Source organism: Melanostigma gelatinosum (genome assembly GCF_949748355.1).
Source record: "Melanostigma gelatinosum genome assembly, chromosome: 8".
Classification (NCBI taxonomy): Eukaryota; Metazoa; Chordata; class Actinopteri; order Perciformes; family Zoarcidae; genus Melanostigma; species Melanostigma gelatinosum.
In genome coordinates, this window is record NC_136641.1 from 20,476,745 (window position 1) to 20,496,832 (window position 20,088).

Consider the following 20,088-nt stretch of genomic DNA (forward strand, 5'->3'; position numbering starts at 1 on the left):
ACCCATTATTGTCTGAATGGAACAGTACATTGGTCTGTTGTGGAATCAGTTTGTTACATTTAAGTTTAGCTTCTCCGTGGGAGAGCTAACAGCACAACAGAGCTGCCAAGCAAACACAAACAGGACTTGTAAAGTGGATTTATTTTCCCAGCAACATATTGGCTGTTTACTTTATTTATTTACAATATTTCAATAAACACTGCCTGACGTTTGGTGTCATATCCACAACAGTCAAGTGCCCAAATCAACATGTCTTGTTTGTTTGGGTGCTGTCCATGGTGCTGATCCCCACCTTTATAATTCAATTATCAACAGCACGTTATCTGTGCAATGACAACCTCACTACAACCCTTTAAGTGTTTTCCTCTCAGCTTTAAAACAAGGTGCATTATTATTGTCTCTATTTGTAAACAATGTGACAATATACAAAAAAAAAGCAAACTCCAGTCAGATAAGACACAGGAACATGTCAGTCATGTTTTAAACATTATCTCCAGCTATGTCCTGCTCAGTCAGTGCAGCAGGAGTCCATGTGCTTCTGTACCGATTTGTTTCCATGTAGCTAACATAGTTCCATTTCTACCATCTAGACTCCTCCTGCCTTTAGAGTCGTCTGTTTTCACACAATCAACCTTTCACTGGAGTGCATCTCTAATATTTAGTGAAACTAATATGTGGCAACACGTTTCGTTTCACGTGATTGTAGTCCTTTCCTCACAGAACTGCATTTATGCGTGGTCAGGAACAGTCAGCAGAGCCTCCTCTTGGTTTCTGTTGACGTCCACATTCTGCAACGACAGCAACACAACTTCCATAATAACCATTACTACATACAAATTCTGAGCAGGTTGTTAGTATATGAAGGGTTCACACTGGAAAAGTGACAAAAAAGGACACCATGCAAAATAAAGTCAACTTTTGCATATATTCATTTCATCAGTACATACTGTACATATTACTGTCTGCCATCAGATGTATGTAATGCACCACAGAAGAGTACAAGTATCAGTATAAGCTAAGTATCTATGATGACAAATGTGTGCTTGTGGAAACTCACCACTGGCCTCTCTCTGTGTGTGTTGACTGCTTCAATATTGAGGAAACATGACTCAACTTTACAGCCTGAAATAGAGGAGAAAGTCAGACTGTCAGGGAGAGATTTCCAGAGATATGGAGATGTCACACACTAAAACGTTACCACCTACCGTAAGCTACTGGTGTGAGTTTGAGCACTGTGTGAAGGGGGCATCTCAGATAAGGTAGCTCATCTTCAGAGGGGGAAAAGAAGAGTATTAAGAGTGTTTGTGTTGAAAACAACATCATATACTGTCGTGTCAAGGTATTTGTAAGCCTGGATTTCTGTACCTGCAGGTTTGTCTACAAAGTAGGCCAACAGGCAGCGAAATACGGCTTGGTGACAGACAACCAAAACGTTTTCCTGCCTCTCCAGCTCCATGATCACCGGCTCTAGACGATGTACAAGGTCCTCATAGGACTGGACAAGAGACAAAATAATTGAGGAGTTTATTAAAAATTTAACCAAACTTATTCTCATTTTATCTTCTCAGTCCATAAATCCTTAAGTGCAAGTACACTGTACTCTTATAATTACTGTGTTGCAGGATACATATAGGTGTGAGAAGTGCCCTTTGAGCAAGGCATACTTGTTTTGTCTGTCTATGAAGCTACAGACAAATAACGGTTAGCTTAGCTTAGCACAAAGACTTGAAACAGGGGGAAACAGCTAGCCTGGTTCTATCCAAAAGTAACACAACAAAACCCACCTTCCAGCACTTCTTCATTCATTAACACGTTATATCTCATTTTCAGTGATGGAAAGTAAATGTATATATTTGTATATTTACTCAAGTACAGTATTTAAGTACAATTTTGAGGTACTGTAACTTTAGTTGAGTTTTTTTAATTTTATGCTTCTTTATACTTTTACCCCACTACATTTCCCAGGCAAAAATTGTACTTGTTACTGCAGTACAATATACCTGATTATACTTGATTTAATTAATGGTTACTTCACAGATCCAAAGCAATACTACTAAATACAATCAGCAAACAAATGATATTGTATTATTATAAATCTAGCCTCTCAGCAATATATACATTAGTTGAAATGATCTCCACCTTTACCAGCTGCAACATTTAAGTGTACAGCACATACATATTTATAACCCAATAATATAATATATATTTTCCTTAAATGGGTCATTCTGCATGATGAGTACTTTTACTTTTGGTACTTTAAGAATATTTAGATTCTAATAATTGTGTACTTTTAGTTGAGTCAAATTTTGAATGCAGAACTTTTACTTGTAACATATGTGGTATTGCTGCTTTTACTTCGGTAAAAGACTGAGGACGTCTTCCACCACAGCTTGTTTGTTTAATACGCTGACAAATGCAGTGACTTCCTGGAGGGTTGTCATCACTGTGAGCTTGCCAGTCCTGTCATAGTCCTGCACATAACCCCTCATAAAAATACAATTTTGTTATCTCTGGAGTTTGAACACAGCCGGGCGAGCTGTTCACCCTCGTTTCCAGTCTTTATGGTGGAAGCTTTATAGTTCACAGACAAACATCCTAGTGGCATCAATCTTCTCATCTAACACTCAGCAAAATGTTGAGCTGTTCCTGACCCTAACTGCTCTATAGTGTACTGTAGTTGAACTGGGCAGCTCACAGGTGTGAACGTGATACTTCAATGGTTGAATACAATTTTAAAAACAAAATTCACAGTGTATTCAGAGGAGTACTTACCTCGCCCTTTGGGTAACGATAACGATACTTGTCCTGGTCTCTCAGTGCAAACTCGTCGGGGAAATTCTCCTGAATCTCTTCGTAGGTTAGCTCCTCACATACACCCTTAGTTAGAAAAATTAACTTGAACATAACCGAATGAAAAACATGCTGATCCTCTGGCTTTGAATATCTAAAGTCAACCTAAATTATTTGGAGATTGAATGCTCTTTGTCTGATAACGTTTGAAAGCATCACCTATAAATATAAAATTGGCCTTGTATGCGTCTTTCGTTTGAAGGATTATGTTGTAGGATGAAGAGATGTAACTCACAGCGTCTATCTCATTGAGGGCCTTCCACTGTTCGTACTGGACTCCCAGAGCTTCTGCAGTCTGGATGGTCCTCTTCATGTGGCTCGTCCACACCTTCAATTGGCTGATATTCTGACTTCTGATGAAGGTCGCCAAGGCATTGGCATACTGCAAACAATTAGTGCAATTTGTACTCCACTAACCCTATCTGTATACTACAGTGGTGGAATGTAACTAAGTACATTTACTCAAGTACTTTTCTTTGCATGCCAGTTCAGATTTTCGGGCTCTGCTATATCTCAAAGGAAAATATTGTTCGTTTTACTTCACGACATCTATTTTATAGCTTTAGTTACTAGTTCATTCACAAATTCATACTGTTGTACAAAAAAAACATATGAAGCGCTAATAAAGTACGATGCTTTATCATAAATAAAACTACCCACCAGTATGTAGTAAAGCTAAATTAATTAAAGCTTGATTAATCAAAGACTATTTTCATAATTGTAATTTTTCATGCTAAAACAGTTCATCGTTCCAGCTTTTACGAATGGGAAGATTTACATTTTTTTCCTTTGATTTGCTTTTTATGTATTTTGAATCATTTTGATGTTTGGAGGTGTCATTCTGGGTTTGGGTCTTTCAGAATTTTTACAAACCAAACCATGAATCGATGAATGGAGAAAACAATCAGCAATCAAAATGAGCTCCGCCTCAACCAACTACAACAGTGAAATCCTGCTTTTACATTAATGCCTGAGTAATAATAATCTAATGATAGAATATAAATATATATATATATATAGTGTAATCTACTCACCTTCTGTCCTCTCGGGGACAGGCCTGAATCTCCACCAATGCGCCCTAACAGGTTGAGTTCGCTCTCTCCGTGGCGGCTCAGGTAGATGGATCTTGGTGTGACATGGATGTTCATGAGGTAGTAGACTATCCTGCTTTGAATATGGTCCTGGACCTGGTTCACCAGGTATCTACTGCCCACGTCGAATATCTTGATATAGGAGAGCTTCCTGTTCAAAGTCAGCATTTGAGAAAAGGAAACTATGAAATGAATCTGTTGGAAATGAAGGGGGAGAGACTATCCTGTGCACCATTTAGTTTCTTATTCATCTCACAGGAAGGAAAACCTTATGGGACTGTACCTGTCTTTCTCGTCGTGTATGGGCATGTAGCTCGCCCTGTAACACTCAATGCGCTGGCTGAAGTCTTCCAAGGCCTCATCTATGTCACGATCCACGTAATCTGGACTCCCAAACTTTACTTGCTGGAAAAGAAAGACAGCTTTAGAAATTAGTTGAGAACACTATATCCCTTCAGCCTCTGCAAACATTTACTTAAAAAAAAAAAAATCCTTGACTGACCTTAATATTCTCTGCAATGATTTTTGGGTCATCACAGATTGACTCCACAAAGAACACCTGCACACAAGAATTCATTTAAAAGTTCAGATTTATTATATGACTGTGAAATATATACCCTTTTCCCACCTTGTGTTTGTAATCTCATCCTAAAAGCAATAGTTTTACAGTTTTTTTTTTTTTTTTTACCTTTGGATAGAGCCAGGCTAGCTGTTTCCCCCTGCTTCCAGGCTTTATGCTAAGCTAATTGCTTCAAATTGAAGAGACCCGTATGATAATGAATACTAATATTCTCATCTATCTCTCGGCAAGAAAGCCTATTAGCATATTTGCCAAAATGTCCAACTTCCACATGCATACTCACTTTGTAGCCTCTCTCCTTTGCATAACTAAGGATGACTGCCCTCCTCTCCCTGGTGGTGTTGGTAGCATCAAATACCTAGATGGGACAGAACGTAGGTGTTATTGATCCATCCTAATATTGGCCAATAAAGTACATTTACGTTATTCATAATGATGGTTAACAATCAAGCACCTGAGTTATAGCAGAACATATGTTGTCGCACACTTTAGACAATGTCACACTGTATATGATTTCGAGATTACAATGCACGGATAAATATCATGTCTTAAACATGCTACACTGCTATGCAAAAGTTTGGGATTGCCTGCCACAAAGTTTGATTCCTGACACTCAGATGGCTAAGAGGAAATGGATGTTATTTTGCATGAAGGGTTTGCATAAAGAAAGTCATGTTTTGTACATGGAGAACAAAATGCTGTAAACTGGTTCAACGGGCCCTGAAAGGGCAGAAAGAGACAAAGATCCCTCTGAGCAACAGTTGAATAAGAAAAGAAAAAGAAACTGGAAGCTTAGCACAAAAATATGTGCAGATTTAAACATGAACAAGTTTCATGTGCACGACGCTCTAAAAATACTGGGTCCTACAATTCCCATAATGCAACTTGACAATGCCTTTCATTAGATCTTGCCTTCTGGGTAAATATCTCTGTCTTATAAACTCCCCACCCACAGGCTTTCTCTCTATAAAGTCTCCAAATCCAAACTCTAATGATAAAATCCCTTTGACTTCATCAGGGTCATCCAGAGAAGACATTATACAAGAGATTTCATTGGCTCTCTCCAGACTAGTAAACTGATCTTTATGTGTAAAATCGGTGCCACTTTAATCTCAGTGATACCCGAGGAAATTAAGAGTAAAACACACACGATACATAATTAATCAGTGTGTTTTATTGTGATTAGAGGGACAGTTTCAGTTGTCCTCTTACTCACGGCTACTTGTCCTTGTTCCTTTGAGAAGTAGTCAGCGATGTCTTTGAGGGCAGCCGTTGCACAGGCCCTGAAAGAGAAGTTACACTCGTACAGGCAAAGGAGCAAAAACTGCAAAAATATGAGTGAATGGTGAATCCGGCAGGAGAAATGACAAATCAGACCACAGAAAGCTAATAATAACTAATTATACTTACTTGCGGATCCTCATGGCCTCCTCATTGTCAGGTTTAAAGAACTCAAAGTTCTTATATATCTTGACAGCCTCTCTGCGGTACTGGCCTACGTTAAACACTGGTTGGATTAAGAAACAGAGGTTTAAAAAATAGTTTCCCCCGTAAGAGCAACAAAAACTTAAGGCATTTCAACGTGTGATGATTTTTAAATTTGAGTTAAACAGTCAATTCCTTGTCTCTGTCATACATTTTTTTAAATCGAAATTCAAGGATTCACTTGAATACTGACTTTTTGTAGGCACTCCGATCCAGTTCAGGTAGCGAGTGAGCTTCTTGGAGATGTACGTCTTCCCTCTGGCTGGCAACCCCACCATCACAATCATTGTGGGAGAGTTACAGAACTGAGGCACCGAGGCTGAGATGAAGACAAACGCACGATAACATAAAAGCAATAGTTACTGAATGCTGCTGATGCTGAAATTGAAGCGGTGTTGTTGCGAATCACTCAGCAGAAGAGCATTAAGCCTCGTGTCCTACGGGTTAAATGAGAGTCACGTACAACTCTGTGAGCCTCTGTGCTGCAGGACATGTGTTGAGCGTGCCACTGCCAAGGTCATCTTCATTAAGAGAGAGAATAAGATATCCAAGGTGCAGCTCAAATGTCTGCAAACTAGTGTTGGAGTCACACGGCTTATCTGCCCGTCTTTGGCAGCGCCTGACACAGGAACCTGTCCAACCAACCACCAACAAATTGACATCACTTAAACAAGACAGACAAATAATAGCATTTGCAAATAGTCAAGTGCACCCTTAAAGATGTGTAAAACAACGTTTACTAAACGGATGCTTGTCCTCGTCCTCAGGTAGAGTCACATCTTAGAAACAACCAGAGCAGCACAGTGTACTGCGCCATATGGCCGACAATCACATGAGGAAAACCCTCCTAATCTCCCAGTGTGTTAAAATGTCAGTATCTTCACTGCAGCTGTTTCAACTCAGCTCAACCAATGTTCCCAATACAGCACCATTATTCTTCAAATCTAAGGATTCGGTTCAGACCGTCACGACATTGCAAATATTCGATAAGTTAAGAAAACAGAGGCACCGTTATAAAACAACCTCTGATATAAATCAGCATTCTCTGCTCAGAAATTTCCACACAAACCTGCCAGAATTTTAAAGAGTTTGTGTATCTCTTAACCAGTCATGACCGAGTTCTTCCATGCTTGTGTCAAAAAAAAAAAGATGCCCGTTATCTGTAAGGCAGACTGCAGGGTCGCTTGCCAGTTAGCTGTGCCCCCCAAAACAACCCGGATGGCCCGTGAGAGTCTATACAGGCACAGGGAGAGCATCGAGGCGGTTCGATTATGAATGGAGTATGCTGCATCAGCAAAATGCTCAAAGGCCGACGTCAGACACTGAACAGAGAGCCAACTAAGACCGGGCTTGGCCCAGCTCGGCTGTCATCCCATGACTGACTCCTCTTTGTCTCTCAGACTGCTGCCTGCATCCCCCCCGAACCGGACTGAGCTCAGTCCTGAAGGATTCAGAAGTATGAAACACACCTGCGACTGTTGGAAGTGTCTAAGCAAACACCAAAGCTTCATCTGAAACAAGAATGAGTTGAAGTAGTGGCACAACAAACAGCAGCAAGACAGAATAGATAATGTTTCTTCTTATAGTCGGGCCGAGTCAGGGCTTTCACTGCACTTACATCCTCTCCTGCGGTTCAGGTTGCAGCCCATCAATGGCACCCAGATCTTGAGCAGAGGAGTCTGGGTGAGTTTTTTCTGCTCTGTGTTGATCGTGAGAGCCATGGGGCCTGAGTAACGACTGAGGCTCTGTGATCTGTGTGCAATTGTGTGCTTCACTGAGCACTACCTACTGCAGGTCAGCTGACTGTTTCTAAGGAGAAGTACTTGTTAGGCAGGGGGGGGGGGGGGGGGAGACCTGAGACCATGCTGCTTGCCTGCCACTCAGTCTGTTTCAAGATTTAAAAACAGGCCCGAGGGGAGTTGCCAAAATCTCTGTGAGGTCAGACGGCAGAGAAGCATTCACGTCCACCATCCTGTACATCTGTTGTGGTGACACAGCTGGAGCAACAGAGAATCATCTGACACAAGTATACCAGAGTTGGGAACCTCTCTGGAATTCAGATGAGCACAGTTGGTCCTGAACAAGCTGTTTGTTTGTCAAACTGGTAAGTGTAGAGTGGTGATTTTCCTTTCTTACCACTAGAGGGCAGTTTAAACCTAACCGTAAATCTGGGATACTGGAGGAAGGGTCAATTATTGCTAAGGACATTTTGAAATGTGTGCATTTGGAAACTGGGCTTTTCTAAATTCAGCTAATTGGCTAACTCACCTCAGTAAAGCTGCCATTCATAAAGTACCACAGTATAAATAGGCATATACTTAATAAATGTTATTGTAATGGGTGTTTGTCTGGAAGGAGCTCAGCATGTCCTCCCAAACAACAGCCACAGAGGGATTGAAGTTGCGGCTCTCTCTCTCTCTCTGTGAAATCATCTGTCTTTCTTTGAAGATTGCCTTCCCTGTTCGTGATTTAATCTTGTATCAACAAAGACTCAGCTGTGCACCTTCATGTGCTGATGACAACAACAGCTCTCTTCAGCTCCCTTCAAACAGACACATTAAGTTCGTCCTCAGGGCAGTCTGTATATGATACGCAGACAGAGAGAAGGAGCTCATATGAGAGATGAATGATGTATAAACTAATCTCACACACAAATCCCATCGATCAAAAACACTTTTGAAAAAACACACGCACACACGGAGTTTAAAAAAAAACATCTTTCTTTGGCAATCAGCTTGCAGAGTCTTATCTTAATGTGTTTTTGCTTGAGGCGAGTTGCAGGACCTGGTTTGAACACCTGGCTCTTTTACGGTCTCTAAAGGTCACATTGTTATCACTCATGCATTCAAGGGTGCAAAGCATTTATTTCCTGTAAACAAAGCAAGTGAGGGGAAGATAGAAAAGAAACAGACTTTCTGTCTATTTCTAACTATTTATATGTGCCTGTGCAGTTGCTTCACTAAACAATGGATGTTACTGCATTGCTGCATAAAGCTAACACTCCATGGCACACGTCTGTTTTTACCAGCATATATCTGTGTTGCACTCACTCCGTTTGAACATATCTATGGCCTCACTACTAATAATAATGTATCACACAGTAGTATTAGCAAGTGCTCTTCAGCGAAAGTCAAAATACTCATTCTGTACATTTGTTCCTTTTAGTAAATATATATCTCGCACTACTCTATTACTAATACTGATACAAACAGCATTTAAATGGAGCTAATACTGTCTACTACTGAAGTCTATTTTTACACGCAAATCATATCTGTGTTGCACTAACTCCGTCTGAACATATCTTTGGCCTGCATGGATCACAAAGTAGGACAAGCCTTGCTGCAGCGTGTCTTCCAGTGTATTGTCTTGGCATGCGCTCTGCAGAGGTAGTTCATCTGTGAGCTCACCTGCGCTGTCACATCTGCGTCTCATCCTCACATGTTCCAGCTGGGGAAACTCCATTTCTGCCCTATTCTCCAATGAAGAAACCAGCAGAGCAGCTAAAGACCATCGACACACTGGATTATGAGGTCAGTGGCAACAGGACTTTTCAAAGAAACTAAACCCCTCTGCCAAAGTATTCTCAACCCACCCCCAACCAGCGGAGCCCTCTCTTTTCACGTCACATGTGACATATGATAGCAGCAGACTGGGCTTGTCCGTCAATGTTTGCCAGGGCCGAAGTTCACAAGGTACACACAATGCGAGGGAGAAGCTTCACTCAAGAGGGCGAGTCCCAACGTGTGCAAAGGTCGGCAAGAAGCTGATTGCCGTCGCAAGGGAAGACAACATTCACGCTTACAGACCACAATTACTCACAGTGCATGTGCGGTTTGATGAACAGCAGTGAGGGAACTGTTGTCAGCTGTGCGTGTCAATAAATGGAGAGGGGGTTATTTGAGATCAAAACCCAAAGGTCAGGTTCAGATATGACTTTGAAGTGATGCACTGCATCTTCATCGTTAAGTACAGATCCATGGTGACTTTAATATACAGTATATACTGCCCCTGTGAGACATATAGCATGTCCCAAATCCATACTAATTATTTACAGTTCATACTAGTTTTTACAGTATACTGTTCAAGCAGTTAGTGTACAAAAAAACGTTTATAATTTTTATACAAACAGGAAATACGACAATATGACATCAGATTTCAATCAAATGACGATACTATTGTGACAAAATAAAGTGAACTCACAGCAGACAGCGTGCATAATAAATATGGTCTATTTTTAAAGCAGACGTCAACATGTTTGTCCTACGATTTACAAGATCCTCTTTCAGAAGCTGTTTCTGAAACTATTTTACATTTTATTTACCATCTGTGATCAACTCCCTAATTTATTTGGTGCATTAAGAGTGTGCATCAAACTGTCTGGTTTGAATATACTTCATTTTCTCACTTATCCTGTGCGAATACACCAAAAACATGCTTAGAAATAGTGACATCATTAGAGGCAAATTATGAGCTCTTTTCTCTTGAGCCACAGAAGGCTTTTCTAGAACTTTCTTCACATATGCAGTCGTACTCCCCAACACCTATAAATATACTTTGATGTGGATGATGGATCAGTGGAGTTCCCCTTTAAATTGCTTTTCAAAAATGAACCTTCAGTTAACCATGTTGGTGGTGAAGGAATCCCTCTTTGGCATGTCTTTAACAATAACCACCCAGACCTTTGTATAACATGTGGTTCAAAGCAGAGAAGGCTAAAGTTACCTGGTCAGCCAGACTCAAAGGTCCTCCACAGACATAAGGGGACATTTTACTGATTAGAGTAGGAACTAAGTAACAAGTCAAACTCTTTGATAAAGAAACATTGTTTTGACCCCAGTATAAACAAATCAACTACATCAAGTTTTCTTCACTTTTGCGTATGTGTGGGGAGGAAAGAAGTGAGAGGAACGATATCTTAAGCGATATATATATATATATGACTAAAATAAGTATTGGTGTGCAGTGCTAGAGGGTAGAGATTACTGTTATTATTGTTGTTGGGATTGAATGCATCAGACCTGTTAGCACCTCTTTATTCTATATCTATGAAATTCTACATTCAGGAAGTTTGTGAAATTAGATCCAGATGGTCTTTGGTGCACATAAGCAGAACTGGGGGGAAGAAAATGGGCGGAGGGTTTAGAGGAGACTGCATGGTTGCAATTTGCTTGGATAAACAAGCAGGAGAATGGTGCAGTCTGGGAAACGTAAAGGTATACATTCACTTGCATTTTGAACAGCAGCTCAGCAGGACAGATCATTGACTGGACACTGGATTATCTTAGGTCCGAGTGAGAAGTCTGAGGTGAGGAGATATTTTACTAACAAACTGTGTGTTGCTGCATGAGAGCTCCGTTTGCTTTTTTCTTGTTATGGACAATGTGTTTTTTCCTCTTAAGATTGTTCAGGCCTGTCTGTTTTTTATATAAGACGTTGCATCTTTATTGTAACATTGTAACAAACTACTGATGCTAAGAATAATATCACTTGTGTCGAAAGATTCAAAACCACCAATTTGTAAATCGTTCATGTCCCATTTCGTTTTAAATTTCATCTCAAACTGAATCTACAGTAAACCAGTCAAGTAGGGCATCTAGGCAAAGGTTTTGTACGGCATTTTGCAATGGTGTGTGGTTGTGGCCTAAATTACAGTTTGAAGTGGTATAATCATTTGCAGACACACCATTCAGACCAGATCAATCATGGATTTGATTTTTGACATGCATTTTTGTCATGTTACATCTGTTTGCTTTAACTTTAGTCTCCTTATTTTAATATTTTACATTTAATTCGGTGATTGGCACACTGTTAAGACTTTGCGACAATACTTCATGCTTCGATCATACATGGCACTTTCATGCATCATGCGCACAAGGACTTTGACTCGGTCAATTGGTGACCGAGTCAAACAAAGACACTGAACAAAGAGCAAACTGCAGCAGATGGTCATAAAGATAGACTGAGGCGGAAGACTGAACATACCAAGCATAGATTCAAAAATATTTTTTTTTGTAGATTTTGGAAACATTTGAGAGGCATTGGCAGAGAAAACATTAGCTATTTGAACAAGGTCTACAGGGCTTTTTTATCCTCTTTAGTTCATTGTTTTTGTTTTTACAACCTGCATAGTTACTGAATTGGTTACAGCAGCAGCAGAAAGCTATTTAAACCCTCATCCAACCAACATATTCAAAGAGTAACTGCACACTTAAAACATGATTTTCAAGCTAAAAACTAAAAACTATGACTGCACTGTGATGATCAATGCTGGTGCTAATGTTGCCATTTTTAAACAAATGTATAAAAATCGGCATTTCATGCTTGAATATGGCTCCAAAAGCCATCTACTGTTTCATGCTAATGTTACACTGTTTACATAAAATGGAGTGGAACATCGGGCTGGTGGCGGTAAATTCATCAAGTTCATGCCATATGGCTACTTTCAAAAGGTACTGTCGTTGTCATATTTGTTGACACTGCATCAAGGCTTTTTTGTGTGAAGAATAAATGGTCACTTTCATGACAATATGGGCGATAACGTGTGGCTTTTATCTGCAGCTTGAGTAAAGTATGAATATTTGTTCAGTAAAGTTCTGTGTCTCTCCTACAGTGATGGGGTCATATCCAGCTCTGGCATTCCTCCTGCTTTTTTCAGCTACTCTGTCCTCCAGCTGCGATGGTGGAAAAGTCCTGGTTTACCCCATAGATGGGAGCCACTGGCTAAACATGAAAATCCTGGTGGAGGCACTTCACTCTCAGGGCCATCAAATCACGGTACTACGATCCTCCACCAGCTGGTACGTTTCTGAATTCTCACCCCATTACACCTCCATCACCATCACCCAGGAACAGACCCAAAACTTAGAGAGCCAAGACTTCATGATGTCTTTCTTGAAGAGGTCAATAGAGATCCGTCGGAATAAAGGCACAATATGGGCATTTGTGGAATTTTATAGGAACATTTTCAACATGATGGAGGAGAACCAGAAAGTCGTGGCAAAACTGATCGTCAGCATCTTTGAGAATAAGACACTAATTAAGGAGCTGAAGGAAACTCGATACAACATTTTTCTGACTGACCCGGCATTTCCAGGCGGAGTGCTGTTGGCACACCATCTCCAGCTTCCCCTGGTCTTCAATGTGCGCTGGCTTTTCAATGGCGAGGCTCACTTCGCCATCGCTCCTTCTCCTCTTTCCTACATCCCCCACTTGTTTATCGACAACTCAGACAAGATGGACTTTTTCCAAAGAATCAATAATGTAATTCGTCATAGTATATTGGCTTACATGTACTACTTTGTCTCAAATCCGCCTTATCAGGCTGTGTGTGATCATTATTTTGGACCTGATGTCAGCGTCATGTCCCTCATGCAGGGAGCTGATCTCTGGCTAATGCGGGTTGATTTTACATTCGAGTTTCCCCGCCCCAGCATGCCCAACGTCGTCTACATTGGAGGCTTCCAGGGTAAGCCCTCCAAGCCTCTTTCATCAGATTTAGAGGAATTTTTGCAGAGTTCAGGTGAACATGGGGTGGTTGTCATGACTCTGGGGACCCTGCTGAGCGACCTCGGCCCGGAGATATCGGAGATCATCGCCTCAGCATTTGCCAATCTCCCTCAGAAGGTCGTGTGGAGACACACCGGGAAAAGACCCATCACTCTGGGAAACAACACCATGTTGGTTGAATGGCTTCCTCAAAACGATATACTAGGTCACCATAAAACCAAGGTTTTTGTCACGCATGGGGGTACTAATGGAATTTACGAGGCCATCTACCATGGTGTCCCAGTTCTGGGCATTCCTCTCATCTTTGACCAGTATGACAACGCGATGCGTCTGAAGTCCCGGGGAGTGGCTGAGATTGTTGAAGTGACAACCTTGGATGTTGAATCTCTGACAAGTTCCCTGAAGAATATTCTAGACCCAGAAAAGCCATACAAACAGAATATGCTCAAACTATCACAGCTTCATCATGACAAACCAATGAAACCCATAGACAGCGCCATTTTCTGGATGGAGTTCGTCATGAGACACAAGGGCGCAGCGCATCTGCGCACTGAATCATATAAGTTGCCATGGTATGCCTATCACTGTCTAGATGTGATGGCAGTCTTTGTAGCATTTGGTGTGCTGATCATCGCATTAGTTTGGGTTTCCTGTAGATGTCTCATAAGACGTTTGATAAGCACCACGAAGACCACATCCAAGTCCAAGAATGAATAGATAACCTCATGAGGAAGCAAGGCAAGGCAAGTTTATTTGTATAGCACATTTCAACAACAAGGTAATTCACAGTGCTTCACATAAAACCATTAAAAGCATCAAAACATAAGGCAAAAGAAAAGGAGATTTAAAAACAATTAAGAACATTCATTAAAACATTAAAAAACAGTGCAAGAAATAAAATGCAGTAGTAAAATGCAGAAATGCAGGAAATTGATTAGTATATGAATTGAATGTGGTTCAATTAAAGGCAGCAGCAAACAGAAAAGTCTTCAATCTTGATTTAAAGGAGCTGAGGGTCTCAGCAGACCTGCAGCTTTCTGGGACTTTGTTCCAGATATGTGGAGCAGAAAAACTGAACGCTGCTTCTCCATGTTTAGTTCTGACTCTGGGAACAGAAAGTAGACCGGTCCCAGACGACCTGAGGGGTCGGGATGGTTCGTAAGGTAGCAGCAGATCAGAGATGTATTTTGGCCCTGAACCATTCAGTGCTTTGTAAACCAACAGCAGGATTTTAAAGTCAATTCTTTGTTGGACAGGAAGCCAGTGCAAAGACCTCAGAACTGGAGTGATGTGGTCCACCCTCCTGGTCTTAGTGAGGACTCGAGCTGCAGCGTTCTGAATCAGCTGCAGCTTTCTGACGGACTTTTTACAGAGACCTGTAAACACACCGTTACAGTCGTCCAGTCTGCTGAAGATAAATGCGTGGACAAGTTTTTCCAAATCCTGTTGAGACATAAGTCCTCTAATCCTTGATGTATTCTTCAGGTGATAGTAGGCTGATTTTGTAATTGTCTTGATATGGCTGTTCAGGTTGAGGTCTGAATCCATAACTACACCTAGATTTATTGCTTGGTTTGTGGGTTTTAACATCAAGCTGGAGACTGTTGATAAGAGTGTGATGAAAAAAGATTTGTAATTTATAGTGGTACATAATCTGCTGAATAACAACAGGAACCAATATACAGGGTGTACATGAATATATTCGGGCCGGCTGTGTCCATATAGTGTCTTTCTGGCAGAAAAGGCGAGTGCTTCATCCAAGTATTTTATCGAAAAAGGGCTCTAAGAGAGCAAAGAGTACCAACAGGAGCTGCTGGCCCACATTGTTTGTATGGATGAGGATGCTTAATTTGACAGTCATAACGTTACAACGAGGAGAAAAAAAGGACTCTGGCTGCTGCGCTTTTCCTCTAGGTGGCTGCATGCAGCCGCAGTCGCTCTCTCGTCATTGAAAACAATTGAAAAAATACACTGGTGCTCAGAAAGAAACGCTATATGGACGCAGGATCAAAATGGGAAAGTGTTGGAAATTCGAATTTTACAATAGCTTTTAAGTTTTCAAATTATTCGCACTATTATCTACTGAACTGTCTTTTTTTGTCAAAAACAAACAAACAATGTGATCTTTGTATATCTCACATAATGTAATGTACAGTGATTGAAGTGCGTCATTAATTAGTTTTAAAACCTTATGTTTTTATATATCTATATATATATATAACATATAAACATTTATCTTACTGCCTATGGTTTAACAGTCTCTTTTTTGTAAATTCACAGTGAACTGCTGACATTACTAACATGAACTGGTTTTAATGTAACATTTGAAAATGTTTGGATGATAAATGATTCATTTCTATTTATTTACTTCTATATTTTAAGTTTAAATGAGGCTAAATGTAACCTACAATAACAGCTTTGTGCTCATAAAGAATGAGGATAAATATTCATCCTTCTGCACAAAATCAAAACTTATTTGAAACAAAAATGATGAGTCCATTTGAATTCATCATACACCAACGCTCTATCACAGCCATCACTTCTGCCTCCCCCCTCCTCCTAATCACAACACTTCTTCTTTTGATTGAGTTTATTCCTAACCAACTCATGACACACTTAAAATGTCTCCCTCTAATTAACTACAAGTCAGATAATTCAAACTGTACTTACTTTACTTAACAGATCACAAAATAAATTTGTAAAACACATTCATAGACAATTAAAATAATACTATTACAAAATATATTTGAAAAAACGAATCATTAACTTGTATAAGTCCTTCATCCTTCCCTCTAAACTGCACAAATATAAGCCTAATATTGACGTGTCAATTACAGTATAATTCTTAACCTGTGACTATTTTTCTTGTGTTAAACTTCATCTGTGATCTGAGCCATGGGCACACGATCAGAGTTTGCTGGAGCGGCTGTCTGAGCAGAGCAATGCTTAACACTACTGTTGATAATTATGATGTCAGTTCAGCTCAGCCTTCAACAAAATCTCCCCCATGAAACTCTTTGGTAAACTTAGCACCATAGGCTTGAGTACCACACTCTGCAACTGGTTGTAAGACTTCTTCACAAACAGTCCCCAGACAGTTGGGATTGGCAGCCACCCAGTGTTGAACACCGGAGCCCCCCCCCCCCCCCCTTCCTGTTCACGCTGTACACCCACGACTGCTATGCCAAAACATGAAGATAACTCTGTGGTGAAGATTGCAGATGACACCACCGTCATCAGCTGAATTACAAACAACAGTGAGACGTCATATAGAGAGGAAATCAACAATCTTGCAGAGTGGTGCTCAGAGAACAACTTACTGCTCAACATCAGTAAAACCAAGGAGCTGATAGTTCATTTTAGAAATAAGGAGGCGAAGACACTCCATGTCTTCATCAAGGGAGCTGAGGTGGAGGAAGGCTTTAAGTTCCTGGGTATCAGCATCATAAACAACCTGACATGGTGATCACACATCTCCATCCTAGTGAAGAAAGCTCATAAACGTCTGTATGCCTTAAGGAAACTTAAGAAGACAAAATTCCCGTGCCATGTTCTTGATACCTTTTAGAGAGGAGCAATAGAAAGCATCCTGACTGGAAACATGGGATGTGCACGGCCCAGGACAGGGGGGCTCCACAGCGCGTGATTAAAACCGCCCAGAACATCCTTGGCGTTGGCACCCACCCCAGCCACAGCCTGTTCACCCTGCAGCTGTCTGGAAAGAGATACTGAAGTATCAGCTGCCGTCCCACCAGACTTCAGAACAGCTTACTTCCTCTGGCTGTGAGACTCCTTGATTTATCCTCCACATGTGGTATAGTTTCCTTTTTGTGTGTGTGTTTCTGTGCTATGCTGTGTAGAAAAAGGGGAATGCTATTTGCATTATGTTGTGCAACCCTGTTAAGGAATCACATTAAAATAACCGTGTAACCTTGATTATAGGCCCAGGCAACATGATGAGCATGTGCTATTTAAACACACTCAACACTTTTAACATTTCACTTGTTTACAGTCCTGTTATCGGTTTGTTGTGCACTTTATTTAATATTCTGTTGTAAATTGAATGTTTCTATTTCTTGCACTGTGTCGATTGTTGTTGATTGTTTAATGTTATTGTGTATTGTGAAATGCTATGCACCACCCGCCATGACAAATTCCTTGTAGGTGCAAACGTCCTTGGCAATAAACGGTTCTGATTCTGAACAAGAGACAGACGAAAGGAAAACGCCAGCTTTGTGTGGACTGTAGCCAAAGCAGAGTTCTCAAACTAGTGCGTGTGACACACTTTACTGCCCCAATGAGCAAATTACCTTCTGAATCAATAACTTTCACTACCTCTTCCACGCACACAGCCACTCTGTGACTCAAACATAATGGCCTTCCAAATAAAATGATAAGATGCGCGGGTTGGGAGCCTAAGACAAATTGCTGCTTGTGTAAGCTACCGAAATAATACACACATTCAATGTTGGTACTCACCAATCCATGACATGTCACCTCTAGCATGGGCAGAGGAAAGATGCAGAATGGGAGAGAATGGCAGCAACAGTTCAGACCGAAGCTGCAGCAGGTGGGAGACATCTGCTCCTCACAGGAGAACTTCCTGGTCTTTTCTGGCAAATGAAAATGTCTCCTCAGTTACTAATGCGAACAAAACTAGATAACACCAGTGGTCAAATGTAACCAAGTACATTTACTCAAATACTCTACTTTTCCTTATTTCAATATATAATATTTTGATTTATCTCAAGTAACATTACTTGATCTTTAGTAATTCCATTTTATGCTACTTCATACTTCGTCTCCACTACATTTGGATGCAAAGGTTGTACCCCGAAATATTTAGTTACTTTGCAGATTTGGATTATTATTATAATAATATATAAATCACCTACAAATTATGATATTTCTAGCTAACAGCTAAAAATGATACATTAATTGGAAAACTGTTGAAGGTAATGAAATATATTACAAATGAAGTTACCCAGCAGTAGAAAAAGTAATTAAAATTAGCCCCACCTTTAGCAGCAGCAACATTAAACTGATGAACACATTATCTGATTATGAAATGATTTATGCATTCTGTCTCACTAACGTTACTTTGAGTATATTGTGATGCTACTTTTGCACTTTTACTTAAGTAACATTACTTTACTTTTACTTGGAAACGAGTATTTTTTAGACCGAAGCATTCCTACTACTTCTACCAAACACACTCTTTTTACATTCAATGCGCAGCAACACGTGCTACTCAGTCTCACTGAGTAGGCTACTGTGCTAATATCGCTATCACGCTAATCGCAATTGATTTGCTCTTTTTTTTTCAAACTGCATCGAATCGGCCCAGTAATACGTAAACATGCACATGTATTTACCTTCTAAAGATAGCTACAAGTCCCCATCCAGGTGTTGTAACTCTGCGTTGAACCAGTTTAGCGACATGCTCAGTGGGTATTTGGTGACGTTTGCAATGTTTACGTGACTGCGCCTGCGTGTGATTGGCCAGCGGCTTCACGCCCCTCTACCTTCAATGGCAGGTGAACGTTAATGACAGCAGCAGGTAGTAATTATGAATAAATAAATGTAAATACAGACCATATTATGTTTTAAAGGGTGTAAACTGTGAGATAGCCACATTACTTTTTATGTGCACAGCAAACAAACTGTATTTAAAATAACTTATTAAAACAGAGCATTTATCTACATTCACTTGTTTTAAATTCATCTGTTTGAAATTGCCACAGTTTAGAACTACGATGCAAAATAAATTTAATTAAAGCATGTCGATCAAAAGTAACAGTACTCGTGCAGAATGGCCCATTTCAGAATAATATAAATTACATTATAAATGGATTGAGTTATAATTATTGATGCATCAATGTGTTCATCATGTTACAGATGACATGAGCTCATTTTAAGTACTTGATATACTACTTGGTAGGTTATATATAATAACATATAATGTATTAGTTGATCATCAGTCAGTAACTTGAAATATATGAAGTGCAGTAAAAAGTAAAATATTTGGCGCTGATATGTAGTCAGTAAGTAATAAGTAGAAGTATAAAGTAACATAAAATGTAATCCCGTAGTGCAAGAAAAACAATTGTACTTGGTAGCCTACAGTACTTGAGTTTATGTATGCAGTTACATTTTAAAGATGAATTTTTAGATAGCTTAGTCATTTCTCTGTACAAATTAAAACATATTTGATTAAATCCATTTCCTTAACAGCACAAAAACTGCTTTGGTGACCAATACAAGACTTCCCTAACATTTGAATTCATACACAGACACCACACAGACCAATAATTCACTGGAGGTCAGATAATTCAAAGTTTCCTTTACTGAACAGAGCATGAAAGAAATAATTGAGCACATTTATATGAAACAATTGGCATACCGGTAGTAATAATATTACAAAACCAATTAAAACAAGAAATTCTTCCTTCTAAACTGCATAACACAAATATGAACTCAATGTAGATGTGACAATCAGTATAACATACATTGTTAAACACGTTAAACACGTTGCTCTTGTGCTTAACTCCATCTGTGAATTGAGCCACGGGCACA

At 40.0% G+C, this 20,088-nt stretch overlaps 2 protein-coding genes across 2 annotated transcripts; one reads left to right on the forward strand and one right to left on the reverse strand.

Annotated features, from left to right (window-relative positions):
- Positions 1 to 122: 122 nt before the first annotated feature.
- Positions 123 to 9,576, reverse strand: pfkfb1 (6-phosphofructo-2-kinase/fructose-2,6-biphosphatase 1). Its single transcript, XM_079274085.1, has 14 exons — positions 9,414 to 9,576; positions 6,200 to 6,325; positions 5,932 to 6,028; positions 5,738 to 5,804; positions 4,805 to 4,879; positions 4,444 to 4,500; positions 4,225 to 4,346; positions 3,885 to 4,092; positions 3,086 to 3,232; positions 2,773 to 2,877; positions 1,366 to 1,495; positions 1,206 to 1,268; positions 1,058 to 1,122; positions 123 to 788 (listed from the first exon to the last, which is right to left on the reverse strand). Exons 1-14 carry the CDS (start codon positions 9,466 to 9,468, stop codon positions 729 to 731), a joined length of 1,377 nt encoding a protein of 458 aa, XP_079130211.1. The 5' UTR covers positions 9,469 to 9,576; the 3' UTR covers positions 123 to 728.
- A 1,628-nt stretch (positions 9,577 to 11,204) lies between these two features.
- LOC306781157 (UDP-glucuronosyltransferase 2A1-like) lies at positions 11,205 to 16,070 on the forward strand. The gene is made up of 2 exons (XM_079273881.1): positions 11,205 to 11,311; positions 12,617 to 16,070. The coding sequence occupies exon 2, from the start codon at positions 12,619 to 12,621 to the stop codon at positions 14,227 to 14,229; it is 1,611 nt and encodes a 536-aa protein (XP_079130007.1). The 5' UTR covers positions 11,205 to 11,311; positions 12,617 to 12,618; the 3' UTR covers positions 14,230 to 16,070.
- The last annotated feature ends 4,018 nt before the right edge of the window (positions 16,071 to 20,088 follow it).

Bases quoted from the DNA above. Each gene is read 5' to 3' on its own strand.
- pfkfb1 (XM_079274085.1), bottom strand. From the start codon at position 9,468: ATGGAGTTTCCCCAGCTGGAACATGTGAGGATGAGACGCAGATGTGAC. The intron at 4,880-5,737 runs GTGAGTAAGAGG...TGTCCCATCTAG, and splicing joins AGGAACAAGGACAAGTAGCC to GTATTTGATGCTACCAACAC. The intron at 3,233-3,884 runs GTGAGTAGATTA...AATTGTTTGCAG, and splicing joins TGTCCCCGAGAGGACAGAAG to TATGCCAATGCCTTGGCGAC.
- LOC306781157 (XM_079273881.1), top strand. From the start codon at position 12,619: ATGGGGTCATATCCAGCTCTGGCATTCCTCCTGCTTTTTTCAGCTACT.